Raw genomic sequence first — 21319 nt, 5'->3', positions numbered from 1 at the left:
CAACTCCAATTCCAAGGCGATCCAATGCTTTTGGATGCTGTGAACACCTGTACCTGTCTCCTCACCCATATTTTATTTATTTATTTAAATAATTTATTCAGATTGCATCCCAATTGTTGTCCCTTCATTTGTATCTTCCCATTTCCCCCTCCCTCCCTCTTTCACCCTATTCCCCTCCCCTAGACCTGTGACAGAAGGGGACCTCCTCCCCCACCATATGATCACAGCCCATCAGGTCTCATCCAGGTAGCCTATTTCCCCTTCCTTTGAGTGCTACCAGGCCTCCCCACCAAGGAGAGGTGGTCAAATATGGGGCACCAGAGTTCATGTCAGAGTCAGTCCCTGCTCTTCACATAACTGTGGAGAATGTACTGTCCATTGGGTAGATCTGGATAGGGGGCCATAATTTGTTTTTAAGAAAGACTAATCAGCCAGGTGTGTGAGGTAGCTTTAGTCCCAGCACTTGGGAGGCAGAGGCAGGCAGATCTCTGAGTTTGAGGTCAGCCTGGTCTAGAGAGAAAGTTCCCGGACAGCCAGGGCTCCACAGTGAACCCCTGTCTTGAAAAAGACAAAACAAAACAAAACAAAACAGGCAAATCATCATAGCTCTGCTGCTGAGCCTTGTACATGCTAACTAAGAACTATAGCACCATGCTACACCTCTAAGCCTCTTGCTTAAATTGACCTAAATTGCTTTAAACCTCTAGGTAAATTTGAGGCAAATGTCTATGTTTAGAAAACACTACTATGGAAACCCACTGGTAGTTGAAGAAAGCTTTATCTTAGCTTATCCGGAAGCTTGAGTACCAGGGGGAAGAGCCCGCGTTGCTTTCAGGAGTGACTGCCTTAGGCTTGGAGCTGTGAGCCAGCGAGAGGGCCACAGCTCTCTGTGTTCACAGGGAGCAGATGGAATGCCATCTGGAGAAGGAGGCTCGCTTCCGGCAGCTGATGGCCCACAGTTCCCACGACTCCGCCATCGACACGGATTCCATGGAGTGGGAAACGGAAGTTGTGGAGTTTGAAAGAGAGACGGTGAGCTGCCTTGGGTGACTGTGCTTGTCCACTCTCTTGGGTGCGAGGACGGACTCTGGGAGAGCAGAGGATGATCGTGTTAGCTCTTGTTTCATGGCTGCCTCCCCCAGGGTAGAATGTATCTTTCGCCCCTAGCCATCTGTCCTAGTTGGGGCTGCTATTGCTGAGATGACGCATCATGACCAAGGCAACTTGGGGAAGAGGAGATTTATTTGGCTTATGCGTCCACATCTTTGTTCATCATTGAGGAAGTCAGGACAGGAACTCAGACAGGGCAGGAACCTGGAGGCAGGAGCTGATACAGAGGCCATGGAGGGTGCTGTTCATTTGTTGTCTTGTTAGATATAGCTTGCTCAGCCTGCTTTCTTATAGAACGCAGGACCACATCCAAAATGGGCTCAGCCCTCTTCCATCAATCACTAATTTAAAAAATGCTCTATAGGCTTGCCTGTGGTCTGATCTTAGGAAGGCATTTCCTAATTGAGGTTTCTATCTCTTAAATGACTCTGTTCTATGTCAAGTAGACAGAAAACTAGCCAGCACACCATCCAAGCTGGACTATACCACGCCTGTGTCTCATGGTGGTGCTGACAAATCCCATGGAAGGCAGAGGGCTGGAGAGATGGCTCAGAGGTTAAGAGCACCTTCTGCTCTTCCAGAGGTCCTGAGTTCATTTCCCAGCAACCACTTGGTGGCTTATAACCATCTATAATGAGATCTGGTGCCCTCTTCTGGCATGCAGGCACACATGCAGGCAGAACACTATATACATAATAAATAAATAAATCTTTAAAAAAAAAAAAAAAAAGAGTAGGGACAACACTGACAGGGATGTCAGCAGTGGCTAGAAGGGGCAGGAGAGCTGTTCATACATGTCCGTCCCAAGGGCTGAGTGCCTCGCTTGTGGTTTTAGGGAGTTTCCCCTCCCGGCTTGGTAAAGATCTGCTGGTGCTGTTTTGACAGGAGGATATTGATTTGAAAGCACTTGGGTTTGACATGGCAGAAGGTGTGAATGAGCCTTGTTTCCCGGGGGACTGTGGCATATTTGTTACTAAAGTGGACAAAGGAAGCATCGCTGATGGTCGTTTAAGGTAAGAGCTGCAGAAGTCCAGGGCCTAGAGGGGAAGGGGGCCCTCCCACCCAATGTGGCCCACCACAGAGAAGACAGATGACGGCAAAGCGAACGTGTCACAGCATCTAAGGACTTACAGAACCGTCTAAAGCCCCAACTGCCCCAAGCTCACCTGGGATGGCCTTAAAGGAAACCGCCTCTTGGCTCCCTTGTACCAGGAGCTGTGTTTGGCTTCTCTGGGGAGCACAGGGGTCAGGGGTGTGAGGAAAGTGAGATGGTAAGAGGTTGGAGTGATACAGTCCTCGCGACTTGCCAGGTACCCGCATACACCCTGTGTCTTGATCATTTGAGGCAAGTACAAACACTGCCCCGCCTTACAGTTGAGGACACTGAAATGCAGAGCTGGTTCCTCAGCTAGTAAGTAGCAGAGTTAGGATTTGAAGCCAAGCCATCTAATGCCAGCGTCTGTGAGTTTCATAACCCTATGCTCTGGAGACTGAAGCCGTCACGAGTGTGATGTGCCTGCAGGGAACCTGCTTGCTGACATTTGACCCTGGAAATGGGCATGACAGTGAGGGGCAGCCACAGGTCCCAGGTTCTGAGTGGGCCTCTGCCTGGCCTTGTCCCTCCTCAGGGTCAACGACTGGCTGCTGAGAATCAACGATGTGGACCTCATCAACAAGGACAAGACACAGGCCATCAAGGCACTGCTCAATGGAGAGGGGGCCATCAACATGGTCGTGAGGCGGAGGAAGTCCCTGGGCGGGAAGGTCGTCACACCGCTGCACATTGACCTCAGTGGACAGAAAGGTAGGGGACATGGTGGGCACCCTGTCTGCTGGAGAGGGACTGGGTCCCCAGGGCTGCATGGTGCTGCTGTCTTAATGCAGCTCAGGTGCTCTCCTAGTGGGAGGTCCTCCAGACAGGTGGGGGTGTCACAGAGTGGGGCTCAGTCCCTCTGGTAAATGTAGTCGACAGGGTTGGGATGGGGCAGTCAGGCCAGGTCACCCAGTGTCCTCCTGTGGCTTGCAGACAGTGGCATCAGTTTGGAGAATGGAGTGTATGCTGCTGCTGTGGTACCAGGAAGCCCGGCCGCCAAAGAGGGGTCCCTCGCCGTGGGAGACAGGATTGTTGCGGTGAGTCTGCAGGACAAAGCAAGCTGTCGGCCGCACGCAGGCAGTGAGCCTTGAACAAGAGGTCATGGGTATTGCACTCTATGAACATTAAAAATTAAGTTAATTAATTAAAAAAAAAGAATTTTCCTAAGGAAAGTGCTGAGAATAATGAAGAGCAGAACAGCCTGTCGGGGAGACAAGAAGCATCTCTGCTGCACACTGACAGCACTTAGAGCAGAGCAGTCCATCCAGGAGACAAGAAGCATCTCTGCTGCACACTGACAGCACTTAGAGCAGAGCAGTCCATCCAGGAGGCAAGAAGCATCTCTGCTGCACACTGACAGCACTTAGGCATCTCTTAAGCATCCTCACATCTGGATGCCTATAATAGTTTCCCGAGGATTAGTATCTGTGTGATTTGGTTTTTTTTTTTTTTTTTTTTCAAAATGTATGTGTGTTTTGAGAGAAGATAAAGCAATCCTCCTGCCTCAGAGTGATTGTGTCTGGTTTAAATATATGTTCCTTTTACTGAATAGTATGCCTAGCTTTTTGTTTTTTAGTTATCAACATAAACCCTGTTTGCTGTAAAATGCTCAAGTGATTTAAACACACACACACACACACACACACACACACACAGAGCACAAAAGTAGTAGTTCCCTTCTCTCTTGAGTCCACTCTTAGAGATCTGCCCCAACATGGAAGGCGCCTCCAGCCCAGACCTCGAGTGCTCACGTATATCTCTATGTGTATGGATAGGGTGCTAGCGTTTGCATTTAAACACAACAGGGAGGTCTGCAGTTTGCATTCTGCATCACGGGTGGCTCTCTAACTCAGTCTTCATGAGTGGGTACCTACCCGCCTTGCGAGGTTGGGCGCTTGGTCACGCGTACTTAGAGCTGTCTCCTTCCCGTGGACCTATGAGTTGTTGTCATCACCTGTTGCTGTACGAGGGCCTGCAGTGAGCACACCTACAGCACAGCTAGCTGCTTCTGGGGCCCTCAGTCTCTGCACTAAATGAGAAATGCAGGCATTTGCTGAGTAGCAGGACTCGTGTACGTCAGTCTTCGGCCCAACCCACTGAGGTGGAAAGCACATGCTACCACATGGACACATGTGTGTACACATGGCACACATGTAAACCTCCAGCTGTACAAAAGGTAGCAGTGACAGCCCGTCATCTGGTCCTGGGCCCGTCTGTGGATTCTCATTCTGACAGAAAAGGGTGGCTAACACTTCACTGTGATTATTCCAGAAAGGTGTCAAGCACGTCCACCTCCAGTTTTGTTTTGTTTTCTAGCTTATTTGGAACTATAACATGCTCATTTGTTCACCGTGCATTTTCTTTTTGGCTGTATGCTCTAGAGAGATTAATGACTTTGGATATGCCTTCTAGATTAATATAATTAATTAATCAGCCAATGGTGTTGGGGATGGAAGCCAGGCTCGGAGCGTCATGCGTGCTAGACAAGATGTCTACACCAAGCACGTCTTCAGCCTCCGTGTGGTTCCTCAGGGACGTCAGCTCGGACAGCCAATCTAGTGTGGGCATCTTCGCATTTACAAGCAGGGCTCAATGGCTGCCTGTAGCCCCCTCATGGGGCCTCCAGAGAATGCCGTGGAGTAAACCCCTGCGTGGGCCCCCCGAGTCAGAGTGCACAGGCATTGGGTGAGCACCTATGCTGCTGTGCTTTTGTGCTCCATAAGAGGCATGACTCTGTCAGCCTCACCAGTGCTTGATGCAGACAGCTCCTCAGTGCACATCCTTGCCAGTGTTGTTCAGATCTGAGGAGAGACAGTGCTTAAAAACAGCATGGGCACATGGAAATGTCTTAAAAATGGAGACATCATACAAGGAAAAGACATCAGTTGCCTTTCCCCATATGATCACGTCCTATAGATACTTTGTTTTCAGCTGTTATGTGTGGAGTGGTTTTGTGTGTGTGTGTGTGTGTGTGTGTGTGTGTGTGTGTGTGTTCATTCCTAGCACACATGTATGTATAGATGTGCATATGCATGCGTTCAGCACATGTGCAGACAAGCAGTCACCCTTAAGAGTTGCTTCTCAAGAATCTCTTTTACTCCTTTTTGAATTGTTTTTATCTTGAATTCTTTTTTTTTTTTTTTTTGAATTGTGATATCGTATGTGGCATTGTGAAGCACAGTGTAACACTATGATGTCACAGTGGAACATTGTGATGTCATAGATATGTGTCATGTCTTGGCAAAATTGAGCATTGTGGCATACGACAACGCCCCATTGTGTACTGTGTGGTAGCACAGCTTAGCAGTGTTATAGCATTGTGGTGGCGTAGTGGAGCTGAGAATACAATAGAGCTTTGTGGCATCAGGGTGGGGCATTCTGATACCACAGCAGAGCTGCAATGTCATGTGCTGTGACAGCATCATGGAACACTGTGATGGGACAGTAGAGCTGTGACAACTCTATGAGCCATTAGAGACACCGCAGAAAGGTAAATCATTTAAAGACATCAATGTGAGGGGCACCACGTATTAGGATGGCACAGTGGAACATTGTGATGTCACACACTGTGACAGCTGTGATGTCATAATATAGCGCTGTCTTGGCACAGTTGAGCATTTTGATATGCCTGTGTATTGCGTGAGACTTTATAACATATCTTTTATGTATTCTTTGACAATTTCACACATGTATACAATGTGTCTCGGTCCCCTCTGGCTCTCCCTGACAACTCCTACCTGCAATTGCCATGTCATGTGCAGATGACAGCACTTCACAGCAGTTTCCCCACACACGCACTGTTCCCCCTAAAATTCTATGTCCCCTCTTTTCTATGTTCTCTGAGACTTGGGTAGATGAGACAGGTGTTCGGTTTAAGGTTGAGCACTCAGCAGTCACGTATTCTCTGCACTGTGGTCAGTTAGGAGACAGTACATTAACCAATGTCCACTGCAGAGAGAGGCTTCTCTGACTAAGGTTGAAAGCAGCACAGAACCATACATGTAAACATGGGGATTTAAAAGGTAATGTGACAGCATCACCACTCATCAGACCAATAGGCCTCCAAAGCCATGGTCCTTGACCAGGCTTATAATATCAGATACGTGTTCCCTTCTCTGGATCAGACCTCAAATTCAGTCAGAAAGCATTTGCTTATTCCCGTAACCTGCGTGCCACTATTACACCCCTCATCACATTTTGCCTGCCAGGTCGATGCTGTAGCATCCAGGGTGGGCAATACTATTGATGGCGTCTCTCCTCTAGCAGCCTGTGTAGTACCTTCTAGCACCGTGGCAGTCAGCAGAAGGAGGTTTCCCAGTGAGTGTCATCCTGATTTCTCTATGCCCTACAACAGAAGTGTGTTGTGTCTTCAGCAATAGAGTCTTAACCATCTAGTTGTGAGCAACCAAAAGCCGTGGTAATAGTCTATGTTATTTGGGGGCCTCCTGGGCCTCCCTGATCAAGAGCTCCCAGGGAGATGTTCCTGGGATGGTAGCTCATACTTGGCACTGAGATTTGAATTTGATAACCCCCGTCTCCTGTGGGAAAAGTACTGTCCACCCATACAAGGTACCTCTAGTCAAACTCATGTCTCACGCTCTCTTCTCTCCCTCTCCGAGTCCTCCCCTTTAATCTCCATTCACCTTGTTTTTTGAGACAAGGTCTCTTGTTGCCCTGGATTTTCCAAGTAGGCTCTGGTGGTTGGCCAGTAAATCCCAGAGACTACCTGTATCTATTTCCCTAGCACCTGTATCACCGGTACGTGTCACCATATCAAGCTTTTTACGTGAGTTCTGGGCATCAAACTCAAGGGTGCATGGCAAGCACTTCAAGTGGGTGCTCTCCCCAACGACCCCCTTCAAACTCTTGACTTTGAAAGAATTACAGAGTCTAATGGAGTTGTAACAACAGTACAGGGAGGGCTTGTGCGCCACCACGCTGTATCTCCTGTGTTAAGGCCAGCGTGCTGACACTGGTGTGCTGTGTATGTATAGTTCCGGGTGGGTTATCACAGGTAGTTTTGTGTAGACACTCCAGACGTGTGTGGAAGTGTTTATCCACCCTACAGGCTCCCTTCTGCTCTCTCTTTGTAGTTACCCCCTGCTACGCCCACTGCCTCCTGACCTGGCAGTTCTGTTGTACTACGATTGCCATCATATAGTGTGTGACGCCATCAAGGCTTTATTCACTCAACAGCATCCTCTGAGAGCCTCCGAGTGTTCTGTGTCCCACTAATTAGTTCTTTGCATTAGCAAGTGTTTCTGTGGCCTGGATGTGGCACATTGTAGGCATTCGCTCCTTCACAGGTTTGTTTGTTTGTTTGTTTGTTTTTGTTTTTTTGTTTTGTTTTGTTTTTTGAGAAAGCTTGACCATGTCTGTGAGGGATGAGGACAGATTCCAGGAGAGAGTGTTGATTCTTTTGGACAATGGCAGTGCTTCCTTTCCTGTGGTACTTTCTATGTCACAAAGGCTTCTCGTAGCCATGGTCTCCTTTCCATTCTTCACCCACTTCTGGGAGGCATATGTATTTCCTGGCCACTTAGCCATGAAGAAGTGGACTGGCTTCACACATCAGGATGTCTCCTGGGGGTCCCCTGTGTTCTGGGGACCTACCTAGTGTGATTTAGGACTGTATCCCACTTGCGTCAGAAGATATCTATCTGGCTCCAGGTGCTGCTAGGGAGGGCCTTGCTTTCCTTCACTAACCCCTGAGTTTGGCTCCTTATATAAATAGTCCCAGGATGGGCAGGTGGGCCCAGCCCCTCGCCTGGCAGCCTGGGATCACTAAGGCTGCCCCATCAGTAGGCCTGACCAGCTCTCTCTTTGGCCCTAGATCAACGGTATTGCACTGGACAATAAGTCTCTGAATGAATGTGAATCTCTGCTGCGCAGCTCTCAAGACTCCTTGACCCTCTCCCTCCTGAAGGTGGGCACTGGGCACTCCTGCCACTGTTGGGAGGGACCTGAGCCACTTCTAAAAGGCACCAGGATCCTTGGGGGGAAATATATTGGTTTTCAAATGCAGGGTGTAGGAAACCTGATTAGATATAGCTTGAAAAACAGTCCTGTTGAGAACAGCTGGGCACGTTTCAATCTGGAATGGACAATGTGACGGCCCTAGAGATGGCTAGCTTCCTTAGGTGTGGTAGTGGCCGTGGAGAGAATGGCCCTATGTGGTGGCCTGCTCGGAAGTTCTTAGCTGAGGAAATGCCGAGATACAGGTAACTTTCCAGCGTCCTTCAGTGCCAGCATAGATGAAGCCGATAAAGATTGTCTGGCAAAATGTTGAGTCCAGTGAGTGGACGTATGGGCACACATTATACTTTTGTGTCCACTTTTCTACATAGTTGAAAAGGTTAGCAATAGAAGTTTAGGAAAATGGGTCTGTCCCATTCACTGAGAGATGCTTTCTAAGTTACTCTTAAATTGATAGATTTTGGGGGTCTGTTTTAGGTCTTCAGACCATCTGGGCTGACAGATTGTTCTTGTGGGTCCCTTCATGTGAGCCGTCCAGCCTGGGTTCCCCCTGGTGTTGACACTTTGCATTTGTGGGTACAAGTGAGGAGCCATTGCTGCTGCATAGCTTAAGGGGGGCGATCACCATTGATGTTGTAGACTGTGTGGGTTTGGACCGGTGGCTCTCACCCTTCCTAATGCTGCAACCCTTTAATCCAGTTCCTCATGCTGTGGTGATCCCCAGCCATAAAATGTCTTTTGTTGCTACTTCATAACTGTAATTTTGCTGTTATAGATTGTAAGATAAATATCTGATATGCAACCCCAAAGGGGTCGAGACCCACAGGTTGACATATGCACTAACATGTGGCCATCATTAAAGTACTGGGAGTTTCATTGCCCTGAAAATCTTTTTCCTGCCTGGTCGCTGCCACTCTCAAGCCTCCAAGAACCACCAATCCTTTTCCTGTCTCTAGACGTCTGCCCTTCCAAGCACACTGTGCTGCTGGCGCCCCTTTCCACGTAGGCTTGCTCACACACACGTGGTTCTTTCTGTGTCCCTTTGTGGCGTGTCTTACCTCTTAGCCCTGGTTAGTTTCCCGTTGCCTGGGTTACCATGAATAATTTACCTTTATGCCCAATGGGTCTTACACAGTATACAGGTGGCCGCAGATAGTGCTCAAAGCCAACAGGATCGTATCGCTTTTATGAGTTCATGAGAAAACTTCATTGTTAGACACTGATATCTCCATGTGTCCATGTGTGCCCACTGTGTCTGTCTGTCTGTCTCAGGGATCTGTGGCTCTATTCTGGGCATGGTTCCAGTGGCAGTTGTAAGCGATGACATCTCATCTCTCTCTCTCGCCCCACTGCATCCCTCCTCAGGTGTTTCCCCAGAGCTCCTCATGGAGTGGCCAGAACATCTTTGACAACATGAAGGACTCAGATCGGATGCTGAGTTGCCGAGCCCACGGCCCTGAGGTCCAGGGACATAACAAACGGAACCTGTTACAGCACAACAACTCCACACAGACGGACATCTTCTGTGCTGACCAGCTGGAGGACAGGAAGGAGCTGGGTGTCCCTGGAGGCAGCAGCTCTTTCCTGCACAAGCCGTTCCCCGGAGTCTCCTCTCCAGCCTCCCCCCAGGCCTGTCCTAGCACCTCTGAGCGTAGTCTGAACTCTGCAGAACGTGGCTACGGGCTGGTGGATGTGCAGAGCCAGCGGCCACTGCTGTCTTTCAAGACTGAAGCGGGCCCCTGTGGGGCAGTAGAGGCTCCCTTGGACAAGATAGACCCTGAGGGCTCTAACAGTGGCGGGACCTGGCCCAAGGCTATGCTTGGCTCCGCAACAGGGCCTGAGAAGCTCTCCGTATACAAGAAACCCAAGCAAAGGAAGTCCATCTTTGACCCAAATACTTTCAAGCGCCCACAGACACCCCCCAAAATAGACTACCTGCTTCCAGGCCCTGGGCTTTGCTCACTCCCCCCAGCCCTCCAAGAGGGTAGGGTCTCTGACACCCCCAAAGCCCCCCAGGAGAAGTGACTCTATCAAGTTCCAACACAGGCTGGAGACCAGTTCTGAGTCAGAGGCCACTTTGGTGGGCAGCTCACCTTCCACCAGCCCTCCGAGTGCCCCACCCCCCAGCGTGGACCCCGGGGAACCCATGCATGCTTCACCCCCTCGCAAGGCCAGGGTCCGTATCGCCTCCAGCTACCACTCTGAAGGGGACGGAGACACCTCCTGCTTGCCTGCCAAGAAGCCCTGTGATGAAGACCTCACCTCCCAGAAAGTGGATGAGCTGGGGCAGAGGCGGCGCAGGCCAAAGTCTGCTCCTAGTTTTAGGCCCAAGATCGCTCCAGTAGTGATTCCTGCTCAGTGTCTGGAGGTAGAGGTTGGGCTGGGGCACAGACAGCTGGGGTGGGAGCCTGCAAAGTAGCATGACACAGTTTCCCTGGCTCATACAGAGCTGCTGCCTCTGCCATTGGTGTGTACCTTCAGGAAGGGATAGGGTATGGTGGTGGCCCTCGCCTTTAATCCCAGCTCTCAGGAGGCAGAGGCAGGCAGATCTCTGTGAGTTCAAGGCCAGCCTACTCTATAGAGTGAGTTACAGGACAGCCAGGCATGTTACACAGAGAAACTCTGTCTCAAAAAAAGTTAAAACAAACAAACAAAAAAAGCGGCTAGGGTGGCAGGTGGATGCCAGTGAGTATCAGTCTCCTTTAGGACAGGGTCATGGGACATGCATGGTAGTGGGAAATGACACCAAGAGAACACTTACCTGAGCATAGTATTTGGTTTGCTTTTTTTTTTTTTTTTTTTTTTCAAAAATCTTTTTTTATATAGATTTATTTATTTTTATGTGCACTGGGGTTTTGTCTGCATGCCCATGTCTGTGTGAGGGCACCAGATCCTCTAGAACTGAAATTACAGATGGTTGTGAGCTGCCATGTGGGTGCTGGGAATCAAACCTGGATACTTTGGAAGAGCAGCCAGTGCTCTTAAACCGCTGAGCCATTTCTCTAGCCTATTGGTTTGCTTTTTAAAGAAGTTTTTGAGCTTGTTAAAATAAACAAACAAATAAATAAAACAAATGTAACCAAGTGACAAGTGACAGATTACTTAGAGCTGAAACTCCTAGGGCACAGCGCACGCTGCTTCCTGCACACCCTGCAGCAGGTGTGTCTTCTCACCTTCCACGCCTACAGACTGTTTATTTGGAAGGCAGATTCCTTGTCTGCATTTGCCTTCTGATGGGTTGGTCTGCTTCCAGGTGTGGGGCCACATGGTTGGGCAGTGTCTCTTCCCACTGGCACTCCTTAACCTGTGTGGGAGGAACTGGTGGGGCAGAAGGCAGCTTGCAAACTTACTGACTGTTCACGGTCCCTAGCAGACGCTCTTGCCTTTGATTTTGCAGGAGCAGGAGTGTGTTGCAGCCAGTGGAGAGCTCTCCCCAGAGGTCCAGGAATGGTCCCCGTACTCACCAGGCCACTCTAGCCGGCATGGCAACCCCCTGCTCTACCCCAACCGGCCATCTGTGGGTGAGCTGCTGGGACAGGAAGTGGGAACAGGGAGGGATGTGTAGTCTGTTGAAAGGGGATATTCAGCCTGTAATTGCTGCCCTTTCTGCGATTGTTGGTCCCGTCTCTGTTGAACATGCTCTTTGCTCATTGCGACGGGTCAGTTCTTTCTTATGCTTGGGGAAAGGCCAGTAGTCAAAGCATATGACTTTTAGTGGCTAAAAGTCTCTACCTAGAGTCCTTTTCCCCAAAGATTGTGACCGCCTGGGTGTTTGGGGGGGAGGGTACGTGCCAGACCAGGGCTGTCAAGGTGTTTTGGAACCACTGTTCTGACCCAGTCCTTTCCTAGGCACTGTTCCCCGGAGTATGACTCCCAGCACCACTGTGAGCTCCATTCTGCGGAACCCTATCTACACTGTGCGCAGCCACAGGGTGGTTCCCTGTGGCTCTCCACCTGTGCCCCGCGATGCTGGCCCCCAGGGCTTGTCTCCCAGGTATGCCCAGGCACCTACGCTTTGCTGCATATCAGTTGTCCAGTCTCCTGGTTGGAGAGCTGTTGTGGCCCAGAGGCCTATGAATGGAGAAGCCTCTTGGCTAAGCTGGGAAAAGGCTGAGGGAGCAGTGCTGCCTTAGAAGATGCTGTGTGAGGGTGACCTGCCATTCAAAGGATAGTGATGGCACATCTGTGCCAGTGCTGAAATTTCAGTAGAGAAGTTGTTCTGACCAGGCGGAACACCAGTTAATTTATTAAAAAGGAAACCTGAAATTAAGAAAAAGAAGAGGCAGGCGTGGCGCTCAGGATGACCCTACTCATTCATTTGGCAATTTTAAAATGAGTACCTAGTATCTCCCAATGGCTGTTTTGGTTTCAAGGGCAGACATTGGTAAACTTGAAAAGCAGCTTACCAATCATGGGGCTTTGTGCTCACTGTAGAAGGCAGAGAGTTGAGCATGTGCACAGTGACAGCATGTGCTGTTGAGTGGCCCCGAGACTGGGAAACAGGGTGGTGCCTAGCCTGTGCCTGGAAGGAAGGTGTCTAGGAAACTGAATGCTTGCAGAGGGTTCTGTGGCGTAAGAGCAGCTGTTGTGACTAGAAGTAAAGACCAGCCATGGGTAGACGTCTAGCTCAGTGATTGAACACCTGCCGACATCCACAGGGCCCTGGGCCTCAATGTGGAAAAAATAAAACAACAGCACCATATAAAACTTTGAGAGGAGCCTCTGAAAGGAGAACTGCAGGGCTGAGGGCTGAGGGCTGTGCATTTGTGAGCATGCGGGGCAGGGTTGCGGCAGGAGGGGGTGGCTTTGCAGGGGGCAGTGAGTCCGGAAGAGGCCTAGACTAAGGCACAGACTCTGAAAGGCCTACAGGGGAGAGCACTGCGGGGTTTCAGGCAGGGATGCCGTGTCATCATTGCACAACCTAAGCCACCGCCTGGGACTGACTGCAGAGCGGCCGGATGTGGGTGGTCCCTGGGTGCTGCCCCACTTGGGTGCTCCCCACCAGCTCCAGCTTCTTGGGCATGCTGTCCTGACTGAGATACACCACCACTCTCGCCAGGACCCTCTCTGTACATCCAGCCATCCCCAGACCATTTCCCCAGGCCCACTGAAGGCAGTGCCATGTCTTTCCTGTCCATCCAACTATGATGTCCATCCATACCAGCCCTTGTATGGTCCCCCTGCTGCTTACAGAGCCTTAATAGATGCTGTCTGTGAGAGGTGACTAGGGTCAGTCTGCCATCCTAGGCAGTCCTAGGCAACAGCAAGGACACCTCACTCTTCTATCTTGGGGAGGTCTGTGCTGCTTGTGGTGTTTCTCCCTGGCAGTCATGTCTGGTCTTAGTCCTTCTCCAGGGCTCCCCGTCTCTCTGATTCACTCACAGTGTCCAGCACCAGGGACGCCTCAGTCTGGACCTGAGCCACAGGGCCTGCGGTGACTACTCTGAGATGAGAGCCTCCCAGGGTTCCAACTCCCTGCCTTCCAGTGCCCGCCTTGGTAACTACCGCCGGTGCTTGCGTTTTAAGAACCAGGCCTCTGGGTGGGCTGCCCACGTGGCTCCTTGCCCTCCGAAGGCTGAGCTCGGCCCCCTCCCCTGGATGTCTGCTGTCAGTGCGACCTGGCTGTCCTATGAGTGACAGTTTCAGAGCCTTTGCCTGCAGGCTCCATGATGGTCGTTCCGGGTAACCTCTTGGTTGGAGTCTTGTTTCCTGACCCTGATGAGTTAGTCATTCTGGGTGTCCTGTGTGGAGACACACTTGGGGGAAGTATAACCCAGAGGGGAGTGTCCGGTTGCCTGGTAACAAGACCAGGGAGAAGGGTTTCAGAGACAAGATGGTGCATCTGCGGCAGCAGTTAGGTTGCTGTTGCATGTTGGGGCTTGAAGCAGGGAATGTGCTTCTGTTCTAGAATATTCTGGGTCTACTAAGTTCTTCCTAGCATGAGGAGCGAGCTGTCGGCTCCTCTGTAGTTCTCCACAGATCATTTCCCTCAGGGATAGCCAGCAGGCTACTGAGCTGACTACTGAGTGGTGGTGAGGGTGGAAGGATTCTGTTTAGTCACTCGGCCTGACACCATGTCTCCTCCCGGAATGACAGGGTCTTCCAGTAACCTGCAGTTCAAGGCAGAGCGGATTAAGATTCCACTAACCCCGAGATATCCCCGGTCTGTCCTGGGCTCTGACAGAGGTAAGAACTGGGAACCTCTTCCTGTCCCTTTCTTGTCATCTCAGTGGGTTGGTGAAGGTTGACTGAGCCTAGCCCCTGTCTGTTGCTATGGGGGACAGGTGGCAATGTCAAGACTGTCGTCAGGGCCTGGGTCACAGGGTGATTCCCACACAGCCTGCATCTCGAGGGCAGATCTGGCCACGTCCACCTCTCCTCTCTTGGCAGGTTCATTGTCACATTCTGAATGCAGCACTCCTCCCCGGTCCCCGCTGAACATCGATACCCTGTCCTCCTGCAGCCAGCCTCAGACCTCAGCCTCCACATTGCCCAGGATTGCTGTCAACCCTTCGTCCCACGGGGAGCGGAGAAAGGACAGGTGAGTGTAAGGAGCACCTGTGGCTAGGGCAGTCCGGAGAGCAGTGGGCCTAGTAGAGAGAGCAGGAGCTGGCGACACAGCAGGTCAGGTATAGGTGGCGGGACACAGCAAGGCGGGCTCCTCCCCAAGCAGTGACTAAGCTAGGGATGGCCTAGTGGGCGGCAGGGATGTCGAGATGCTGCTGCTGTTGCTTGTCAGGCCCGTTTACAACACTGTTAGAAAAGTCTCAGTTGCTTGAGTGTTCCAACAATTAGCTCCATTTTACAAAAGTGGACTGTGTCCAGATCACCCGTGTGAGCTCTATAGTGACCGGCCTGACTCAGCTAGAACCGGGACTCATTCTTGTCGCTTGGGGTTTGACCCCGAGTAAAGTTTGCTGCAGTTTTTGGTTCTTTTCCCCTGCCCCCAAAGTTTCTTTGTTTGTTTTTTTTCGGGGGGGAGTGAGAGGGGGCAGGGGTTTAGTTTCTTTCTGTTTTTATTTTTTGAGAAATGAAACATGCATAAGCAGGTATATGTCTGTGAGTTCTAAGACAGCCAAGTAAGAAGATCCTGTCTCAAAAAACCTAAATAAATAAAACAGACCACATTTGATTTAAAAATCTGAATTTGTAAGAAAAACCCAGTGAGTATTAACTGGAGATGTATCTAATGCCAGGCTCTGTCCTGAGGCATGAGCCGCAGGACCTAGGGCAGTGTTCAGGGGTCCTTTTGGTATGATGCACATGACAGAACGGGGGGGGGGGGGGGGGGGGGGGGGGGCGGGTAGTGGATTTGCTGAGCTCAGGTCTGCTTTCTCCAGATGAAGTGTGTCCCTCAGAAGTAGAAAAGGCTTGTCACAGGGGTCACAGGAGCCATGCACCCCATCAGCTCCCTGCTTTGGGAGTGCCTGTGTGAGTGAGTTCTGCCCTGCTGGGACTTACTGTGGCAGGAGAGATGAATGCAGCCTGTGTGACCCTGTGTGACCCGAGCAACAGCTTCCTAATTAAAGGTAGTCAGTCTCTTTTATCCAGAACCCAGAGATCCCTACCAGTCATGAGAGATAATCAGGAAAATGGAAAAAGTAAAAAGAAGGAAAAACTCACACGTAGCCAGTCCAGCCAGCGGTTCAGTTGCGGTTCAGCTTTTGCTATACATAGTAGAAATGTTAGTGTCTATTTTATACGCAGCACAGCTCCTTTATTGTGTGCTAGCAATATTATTAATTAAACTTAATAAACTTGACTTACAAAGGAGCTTTGTTGCTCTGAGGACACTTTTGTCATGGTGTAAAGAAACCAGTGCAGTAGGAAGCTGGGAGTAGAGGCTGTTCCCCTCCCTGCAGAAGCCATGCTCACTTGAGCCCCTCTGAAGAAATCTGTCCACTCATAGATACTGACGCAAACTGAAAGGTTAGAAAAAATACTGACAAAAACATGTATACAGGTCACTAGAGGTGGGATTTTCCCACCCATAGTGTGTTCTCTGCATCTTTCCATGTCAGGAAACCCTGATTCACAGGGTCATTTGGAACAGTTTCCTGTGTGTGTGTGTGTGTGTGTGTGTTGAGGTATGTGTTCATGAGGCAGGTGCCCATTGGAGGTCAGAAGATGGCATTAGATCCCATTGCACTGGAGTTACAGGTGGTCGACAGATGAACTCAGGTCATGAAAGAGCAATACACTGTTAAGTGTGGAATTGCCTCTCCAGCCCCAGCTTTCTGGCTTTTATGTGACATTTGTGAGACTAGGTCACCCACTTTTCCTTTTCTTTTTTTTTTTTTTTTTTTTTTTTTTGAGACAGGGTTTCTCTTTGTAATAGCCCCGGTTGACCAGGAACTCTCTTTGTAGACCAGGCTGGCCTAAAAACTCACAGAGATCCTCCTGCCTCTGCCTCCTGAGTGCCGGGATTAAAGGCATGTGCCACCAAGAGAACTGACCCAACCCCCACCCCCAAAGTTGTTATCCCCTTACATGAACCATGGCATGCATCTGTGTGCATGCACATCCACATCCACAAATAAATAAGTGTTAAGATATAATTTTTTTCTTTTTAAAATCTTTTTATTTATTTATTTTTACTTTTAATAATTTATTCAGATTACAACTCAGTTGCCGTCCCATTTCTTGTATCCTCCCATTCCTCCCTCCCTCCTGCTTTCACCCTATTCCCCTCCCCTAGGTCTATGACCGAGGGGGACCTCCTCCCCCACTATATGGTCACAGGCTATCAGGACCAATGGATGGGACTAGAGATGGTCATACTGAGTGAGTTAATCCAGAAGCAGAAAGACTCACATGGTATATATTCACTTATATTGGGCACTAGCCCAAAAGGCGTGTTCCACAAAAGTCTTCACTTATCAGGAGATGTGAGGACATTCTACTGAGACTCTAGGTAGGAGAAATATAGGAGATGGGGAAATGGAAGGACCCAGAGGGTCCTACAAACCTACCAGAAGAACATCATGATGAGTGGATTGGGGCACAGCGGGGTCTGCTCAAACTATTGCACTAACCAAGGACAATACAATAGTAAACATCGGACCCCTACTCTGATCTGCCCAATGGACAGGACATTCTCCACAGTTATGTGGAGAGCAGGGACTGACTCTGACATGAACTCTAGTGCTCCATATTTGACCACCTCCCCTTGGTGGGGAGGCCTGGTGGCACTCAAAAAAGAATAAACAGGCTACCAAGATGAGACTTTTTAAAAATCTTTTTAAAAACTTATTTACCTTTATTTTATGTGCATTGATGTGCATTATTTGCCTACATGTATTTCTATGTGAGGGTGTCAGATCTTGGAGTTACCAATTGTTGTGAGCTGCCATGTAGGTACTGGGACTTGAACCCTGGTCCTCTGGAAGATCAATCAGTGCCCTTAACTGCTGAGCCATCTCTTCAGCCCCAGAATATTTTTTAATGGGTGGGGGGGCAGCGTTTTACTGTCTGCTGTTCTGAGACCCATGTGTGGAGGCCCAGGTTGGGGTCTTCTGTGCCTGTGGATGTTCTCCTAGGCTCAGGGTAGTGACAGCAGCAGGTACTTCAGGCCTGGAATGACCTGGAACTCCCCATGGGCTCCGGAGGGGACCCAGGAGAAAGGGGAATTCCCCTGCCTCAGCCTTTGACCAGGAACAAGAGACCCTGGGCGGTGAAGCTGCAGCTACAGGGAGGCCTTGGCAGAGTCCTGGGTCTTCTGTCTGTCAAGTGTGTGGTCTTTCTCTCTGTGTCTCTTCTCCTAACCTTTGTCTGTCATGTGTCTCTTCCACCACAGATTCCTTCTGAGGCTGCCCGTGGCCGCTAGGCCCAGGTTCTCCTCGCTGAGGAGTCTGAGGTTGGCCTGACATGAGGCGCTCACACCCTTTCATGACCCTGGATATGGGAGACAGCTCCCTGGCTAGTAAATGCATGGGCACATCCTTGCTCTGCTGTCCTCAGCCCTCTCCTCATGGCTTATAGCGCCTTCATTTCCACCCCGGGGACCTGTAAACATAGGAACTGGCTATTCATGCCGTCTTTTCGGGGAGAGACTGTAACTGCAGAGCCATCTGTTTTCCCTCGTGGGTGTTTTCAAAACCTCTTCCATGGGAAATGCCTGGTGCATATCCCAAGGTGATCCTTTCATCAAATAAAAAAAATTGTGTGTGTGTGTCCCATAGAAATAGTTCATACAAACCATTCTCTGTCTTTTCTATGTTTGTTTGGATGTACTGTGTTTATATTGCATGGAATTTCAGAAATGTGTATCTTTGTCCAAAGCTGATTGCCATCTCCTGTCATTATCAGAACACCTGAGCTCTGGGCCTTCCTTCACACTGCTGACTGCATGCTGGATCGCAGCCTCCCAATCTGTTGCTTTGGGTCCGAGTCCCTGAACTCTTTGGCTCCTTTTTCCAGGCCTTTCCTGGAGGAACCACGTCACGTGAAGGTGCAGAAGGGTTCCGAGCCTCTGGGCATCTCCATTGTGAGTGGAGAGAAGGGTGGCATCTATGTCTCCAAGGTGACCGCAGGGAGCATCGCCCACCAGGCTGGCCTTGAGTACGGGGACCAGTTACTTGAAGTAAGCGGGAGTGGCCCTTCCTTCCTTCCTTCCTTCCTTCCTTCCTTCCTTCCTTCCTTCCTTCCTTCCTCCCTCCCTCCCTCCCTCCCTCCCTCCTTTCTCTTTTTCCCTAAAATGCAATATCCCCAAGTCCATGTTCACTGCCTCAGTCATTGCCCATCACTGAGTCCACCCTGGGCATCTTCCCAGTTCAATGGCATAAACCTGAGGAGTGCCACCGAGCAGCAGGCCCGGCTCATCATCGGACAGCAGTGTGATACTATTACCATCCTGGCCCAGTACAACCCACACATTCACCAGCTCAACAGTCACTCCCGCTCCAGGTGAGCTTCCTAGGGCCTGGTCCAGGCTGGGATGCAGGGATGAGCATCCTACTCCAGGTGAGCCTCCCGGGGTGGGGACTGGTCCAGGCTGGGATGCAGGGATGAGCATCCTGCTCCAGGTGAGCTTCCCCGGGTGGGGGCTGGTCCAGGCTGGGATGCAGGGATGAGCATCCTGCTCCAGGTGAGCTTCCCGGGGTGGGGGCTGGTCCAGGCTGGGATGCAGGGATGAGCATCCTGCTCCAGGTGAGCTTCCCTGGGTGGGGGCTGGTCCAGGCTGGGATGGAGGGATGAGTGCAAAAGGTGATTACTTACCTGATGCCAGTTCCAAGCTTTTGAGATTATTCTAGTAAGGGAAGATGAATCACCTGGAATTTGGGGCAAGGGGTATCCAGAGAGAGGGTGTCTCCTCCTGAAACATTAAGAGTACGGGAGGTTGGGGTTTGGGGGAGCTGTGGTAACCAACGGCTGAGTCCCTAGCACAGGATTCATACTCAGCAGTTGACTCTGTGTGTGAGCAAGCACTGGACACCTGCCTGTACCTACCCCTAAGCTGTGGGTCCCAGAGTAGATGGCAGGAGGGCCACATGTCCTATAGAGCCACCACACATGCCTTGGCAGAGAATCAAATGAGACGGGAAGGGAAAATGGCTTTGCGCGTCCTCTAGGCTGGACACCTAGGAGAGGGTCCCTCACGGGAGACAGACAGACCCTGTGGGGCAGGTGGCACAAGTCCAGACTCCTCATGTGTCTGTCTTTCCAGGATTCGGTGTATAAAGACAGGTTCCCTATTCATAGTCTGGGCCTGTTGGCAGTGCAGGGAGGGGGACGGTGGTGGCTCTGGCTGCGTGTATGCATCATATTCCTTCTGTTTTCCACCCCCAGCTCCCACCTGGACCCTGCTGCCACCCCTTACGCTACTCTCCAGAGCAACAGTGCTGCGACTCCAGAGCATGCCTCTGTCATTGACCCACTGATGGAACAGGATGAAGGCCCTGGCACCCCCCCAGCCAAGCAGAGCACCCCCAGCTCCAGGTCAGCATAGGCATGCTGTGTGCATTCATTTGACCAACTGCCCCGTGGGACAGAGCCCACACCAGGCCTCACTTTTTTCCTTCTCTTCTTCCTTTCTCTTTTCTCTTTGCATGTGCTGCTCCCCTTCTCCTGTAGTTCCTCCTCCCATTCTGTCTCCAGACATCACACCTTGATCAGCCAGAAGGCCCTTTGGCTCTGGCCAGCTCGTCCTGTCATGTACTGGCAGTGCTGTGAGAGGCAGCCATAGCTGAGCTCTGTGGCAGGGAGAGCTGTCAGCTAGGTATGACCAGTCCCTGTGAGCGCACTGGGGGGTCCTTAGAGAAGCTAGGGAAGGTGGCAGTGTCAGGAGAGTGTGTTCTCAGGGGACCCTTGTGTCAACCTACCTAGAATTGCCACCTCTCCAAAAAAAAAAAAAAGTCCCACTGTCATGCAGAGTGAGGCAGCTCTGCCTGGAGATCACTGTCCCTAGAACTTAGCCACAGGCAAATTGTCATCAGGGATGGGCTCTTCATCCATATCCCAGTCATGGTCTGCAAAGGTGTGTCTGGCTTACTCACCACGTTCCCAGCTTCACCTGCGACCCTTCAGTTCTTGGTGACAAGACCCCCTGCATGAGTTGGCATAGACACTGCTTGAGTGTGTCCCTGAGTGGGCTGTGTCTGAGCAGTGAGGCCAAGGCAGGCAAGCTCAGTCAAGGAAGGCATGCCTCCTCAGGCTTGAGTGACAGCTGGAACCAGAAGCATGGGTATTGTCCTTAGCTCTGTCCCCTCCTGGCTTTCTCGTGTTCTTTCTCAATGGTTTGTTGCCCTCTTTCTTCTGTCTCTCTGTCCGTTCTCAGCCTCCAACCTCGTACTGAGTCAATAGAGGAGAGCCCGCGAGCAGCTCACCTGCTGGCTCTCTAGAAGTGCAGAGCTGTGAAGCGAGCAGGCAGGGCATTGGCCAGGCTCTCCTCACTTACGTCCGCCTCTCTCCTTGTATACGCTAAAGAATTGATTTGTCTTCCCAAAAGGATTGTGGGAGATACCAGCAAGAAGACCCCTGAACCCCGGATTGTTTTCATCAAGAAATCCCAGCTGGATCTCGGGGTGCACTTGTGTGGTGGGAACCTGCACGGGGTGTTTGTGGCCGAGGTGGAAGATGACAGTCCTGCCAAGGGTCCTGATGGGCTCGTGCCAGGGGACCTCATCCTGGAGGTGGGTCCCA

General features: G+C 50.7%; 1 protein-coding gene across 1 annotated transcript in view; it reads left to right on the top strand.

Annotated features, from left to right (window-relative positions):
* The window catches only part of Dlg5 (discs large MAGUK scaffold protein 5), a 116563-nt gene that overhangs the window by 79864 nt on the left and 15380 nt on the right, over positions 1-21319 (top strand). Inside the window, 16 exon segments of the mRNA XM_051142923.1 lie at positions 900-1032; positions 1996-2123; positions 2739-2914; positions 3137-3240; positions 8037-8129; positions 9545-10135; positions 10137-10553; positions 11580-11700; positions 12029-12173; positions 13564-13676; positions 14276-14365; positions 14570-14720; positions 18599-18761; positions 18951-19084; positions 19967-20116; positions 21126-21309. Coding sequence (XP_050998880.1) covers positions 900-1032; positions 1996-2123; positions 2739-2914; positions 3137-3240; positions 8037-8129; positions 9545-10135; positions 10137-10553; positions 11580-11700; positions 12029-12173; positions 13564-13676; positions 14276-14365; positions 14570-14720; positions 18599-18761; positions 18951-19084; positions 19967-20116; positions 21126-21309 — 2893 coding nt within the window.

This window comes from Acomys russatus, chromosome 3 (genome assembly GCF_903995435.1).
Source record: "Acomys russatus chromosome 3, mAcoRus1.1, whole genome shotgun sequence".
In the NCBI taxonomy this organism is placed as follows: domain Eukaryota; kingdom Metazoa; phylum Chordata; class Mammalia; order Rodentia; family Muridae; genus Acomys; species Acomys russatus.
This window is presented reverse-complemented; position numbering and strand designations above follow the sequence as displayed.